This window comes from Rhincodon typus, unplaced genomic scaffold (assembly GCF_021869965.1).
Source record: "Rhincodon typus isolate 14 unplaced genomic scaffold, sRhiTyp1.1 hic_rhity00014893, whole genome shotgun sequence".
Taxonomy (NCBI): Eukaryota; Metazoa; Chordata; class Chondrichthyes; order Orectolobiformes; family Rhincodontidae; genus Rhincodon; species Rhincodon typus.
Genome location: NW_025980531.1, coordinates 1,753 through 5,651, shown reverse-complemented (window position 1 = coordinate 5,651; position 3,899 = coordinate 1,753). Strand labels below are relative to the sequence as shown.

The 3,899-nt window shown below is 48.5% G+C and overlaps 1 protein-coding gene and 1 pseudogene across 1 annotated transcript; both read left to right on the top strand.

Moving 5' to 3' along the window:
• The first annotated feature begins 2,324 nt into the window (after positions 1-2,324).
• On the top strand, positions 2,325-3,043 carry LOC109931930 (histone H4). Its single transcript, XM_048594799.1, has one exon. The coding sequence runs from the start codon at positions 2,432-2,434 to the stop codon at positions 2,741-2,743; it is 312 nt and encodes a 103-aa protein (XP_048450756.1). The 5' UTR covers positions 2,325-2,431; the 3' UTR covers positions 2,744-3,043.
• A 562-nt stretch (positions 3,044-3,605) lies between these two features.
• Positions 3,606-3,899, top strand: part of LOC109931920 — a 1,899-nt pseudogene continuing 1,605 nt past the window's right edge.

Here is a 3,899-nt window from a genome sequence, read left to right as displayed (position 1 = left end):
GTTGTGGCACTGCAGGAGGCCCAGGATGGACATGTCGTCTGAGGAATTGGAGGAGGAGTTGAAATGGTTCGCGACTGGGAGGTGCAGTTGTTTATTGCGAACCGAGTTGACGGTAGTTGTCTTTTGCCTGGGATGGGGGCAATGGAAGACCACGGTGGACATTTTTAATGTGACAGGAAAGAGAATAAAAAAGGACACGAGGGGCATTTTTTTTAACACAGAGCATGGACGCATGTGGAATGAACTTCCTGACGAAATTGTCTATGTGGCTACAATTACAATATGAAAACGACATTTGGATAAGTATATAATTATGACAATTTTGAATGGAAATAGGCCAGGAGCAGGTAGGCGGAACTAGTTTAGTTTGGCATTATATTCGGCACGTACAAGTTGGACTAAAGAGTCTGTATCCTTGCTGTATGACTCTATATGAGAGAAAAAAAAACTGACACAGGCTATTGAATTGGATGATCTGCCATTTTCATGATGAGTGGGGGGAGAGATTTCATGGGCCGTTTGGTTAGGTCCAGTTGCTGTTATCTATGTTTCTATGTCTGTTGATTCCCAGAACCGATGTTGAGTATTGTCACCGGAATGAAAAATAGTGATCTGGGCGATCAATATAACTTCAAACCATTTGATTGGATCTTGCTGCTGAATCTGCAGAAGAGTGAATCTCCATCGCAGAAGCCTCAGAGAGTTTAACAGTTACTGAGGAGAAAAACTACAACTGACTCCCTGGATACCGGAGCAAAGGCTGAAAGTAGGAGAAATTGTATCCTTTCACATTTACATTTGGTGATATTTCTGGCCTGTGATTGTGTCGCTGTGAATATTGTGTCAAAGAGACTTTAGGAGAAGGGCGGGCGGGTTAGTCTAATGTAACTGTGTTTGTGCGTTCTTTCGTAACATGGGATCTACGAGTCCCTCTTGTTCAAATCAATAAGATTTTCAATTCAGGTTATCCCCCTGCTCCCCCACTAAACTCCAAAGGTAAGATTCAAGTCAATGTATTTGTTGATATTAAGATTTCAGTCTAAAAGTGACGACAATGTCAACGCTCAGCTCAGAGAGCGCGATCAGTGCAGCAGAAAAATGCGTTTAACTCGACAACGGAGCCGTCAATTCGAGTGAAAACATTTTGGCCGCAAACCTTCCCGTGTCAGAGTCAGGAACGATCGAGCCTGGCTATCGAGAGATGCCGAATTGCAGAGGAATTGGAGAGTTTCGGCCGAGAGAGAAACACAGAGAGGCAGCAGGAGCAGGGAGTTGAGGGCAGGATGTCTCCGCGCCGTCCGCTCGCTGCCTTTAAATTGCTCAGTGCCGCCACCAGCAGCTTCATTGCTGACCCAGTTCAGTCTGACAGAGAGAGATTCAGCGCAGAGTTCTCAACATGAGCGACAGTGCAGCCGCCGAAACGGCTCCTCCAGTTTCCGCCAGCACCAAACCCAAGACTCCTAAGAAGAAGAAGGCGGCGGCTCCCAGGAAACAACCAGCCGGTCCCGGGTTGGGCGAGCGGATTGTGAAGATTGTCGGGGAGAGCAGCAATCGGAAGGGGACGTCTCTGGCCGCGATAAAGAAGGCACTGCAAAGAAGCGGGGTCAATGTGGAGAAGGCAGCAACGCCAAAGAAAGCGGTGAAGAAAGCAGCGCCTAAGAAAAAGACTCCCGTGAAGAAGGTGAAAAAGACCAAGAGCCCCAAGGCCGCAAAACCGGTCCCGAAATCGGTTAAACCGAAGGCTAAGCCCAAAGCGAAAGTGACGAAGAAAGCAGCAAAGAAATGAAGCAGTCTGTGCAACATGTAACCTTCTGAATCCAAAGGCTCTTCTCAGAGCCACCCACTTCTCTCAGGAAAGAGCTGAGCCCGGATCAAATGATCCCTGTCCTAGCTCCGAGTGCAGGGATAAATTACTTATTAATTTATGTGAATAACTCGTCCCCATTTCTCTACCGGATTTACACCCAGCCCCCGCAACACTCGTAACACTGGTCCTGAAACCCTGCTTCACAACACAATCCCGAAACAATGATTTTCTTTTTCAACTGAAGGAATAGAAACTGACATTGAAATGGAAGCAACCGTGTTGACTTGTTAAGAAAGGCCGGGAAATGGTCATTTAATTGTATCACAAGTACTTTTAAAAGCTCCTGTTTTTATTATCTTTGACCATGAAGCTCGAGTCTGCAGATTTTCTGCTGATCGTTGTGTTCACTGCCCTGATGGAGAAAATGTTGAGTTCCAGATCCAGTTGGGGGCGGGCGTTAGCTGGAGGTGGAGCTGGACAGTTCTCTGCTGTCACTTTTTGACTATCCGGGCCGCCTCTCACTCTGTGTGAGCTCTTTCTCAGTCAGGTCGGGGCGGGCTGTATAAAAAAGGAAGGTGAGGCAGCTCGGCTCTCATTCGGCAGCGATTGGAGTGAAGAAGCGTGATGTCTGGAAGAGGCAAAGGAGGCAAAGGCCTGGGAAAAGGCGGAGCGAAGCGGCACCGCAAAGTGCTCCGTGATAACATTCAGGGCATCACAAAACCAGCCATCCGGCGCCTGGCTCGCCGTGGTGGGGTCAAGCGCATCTCGGGCTTGATCTACGAGGAGACCCGCGGGGTGCTGAAGGTTTTCCTGGAGAATGTGATCAGGGATGCGGTCACCTACACGGAGCACGCCAAGCGCAAGACGGTCACTGCTATGGATGTGGTGTACGCTCTGAAACGCCAGGGCCGCACTCTCTATGGATTCGGCGGCTGAACAAATCGACCCTTTTCCAGCGAACCCAAAGGCTCTTTTCAGAGCCACCCAATTCCTCCGACTGAGGGCAGAGACCTGAGGACGGGGAAAGGCAGCAAATCGGGAGGGTGTATTGTACTACAGCTCGTTATCTTACATCGCGACTTGTAATTCTGCCCAGATGCGAAATGTTACATATTCCAGTATTTCTATTTCATTAACCCTTCCAGGAATGATATCTGATTCAGTTTTGATTCTTGGACGCCTGCAGATATTTTAGTGGCACGTTCTTTCCATCTGGCTGCTGAACGTAGCAATGACAAATTGTTTTCGGACGAATTATAAACTGGGTCTAATAAAAATGTGCCGATAAATTGAGATTGCGTAACTTTATTAGTGTACACTATATTTGCTTTTATTATGTTTAAATCGGCGGGATTGTTTAGATAAATTAACGGCGGTTACACGTTCGGTTGATCAGTTTGTGCTGTATTAAACCCCGCGCTTTTCTCCTGGCTGTTACAGACAGATCGCGCTGTGTGCAAGCTAGGTTTTTTAAAAATCCTACAAAATAGAAGACTTTATCGTCGTCGGACTTTATTTATCCTTTATATATTTAACTTAATCTCAGGAGTGCGAGGGTAAAATCGGCGGGCTATTTGAAGTTGACCAACTGTCATTTCAAGTTAACCAATCAGCTTCCAACAATTATTTTATTGCCTTTTCTGTAACTGCAGGAGCTGTTTCTCAGTGGGTTGAGGGACCGGACTGTATCCAATCCCAGCTCTAAGGCGGGCTCTTCATTCCCTTAAATTGGCAGCACCGCAACAAACTCAGCATTGACAGCGGTAGCCTGTAAGTGTGTTGCAGGAAGTTGAAGAGAATGGCCAGAACCAAGCAGACAGCGCGCAAATCCACCGGAGGGAAAGCTCCCCGTAAACAGCTGGCGACCAAAGCTGCCCGCAAGAGCGCTCCGGCCACGGGCGGAGTGAAGAAGCCTCATCGCTACAGGCCCGGCACGGTGGCTCTGCGGGAGATCCGCCGCTACCAGAAATCGACCGAGCTGCTGATCCGCAAACTGCCCTTCCAGCGCCTGGTGCGAGAGATCGCTCAGGACTTCAAGACCGACCTGCGGTTCCAGAGCTCGGCCGTGATGGCCCTGCAGGAGGCCAGCGAG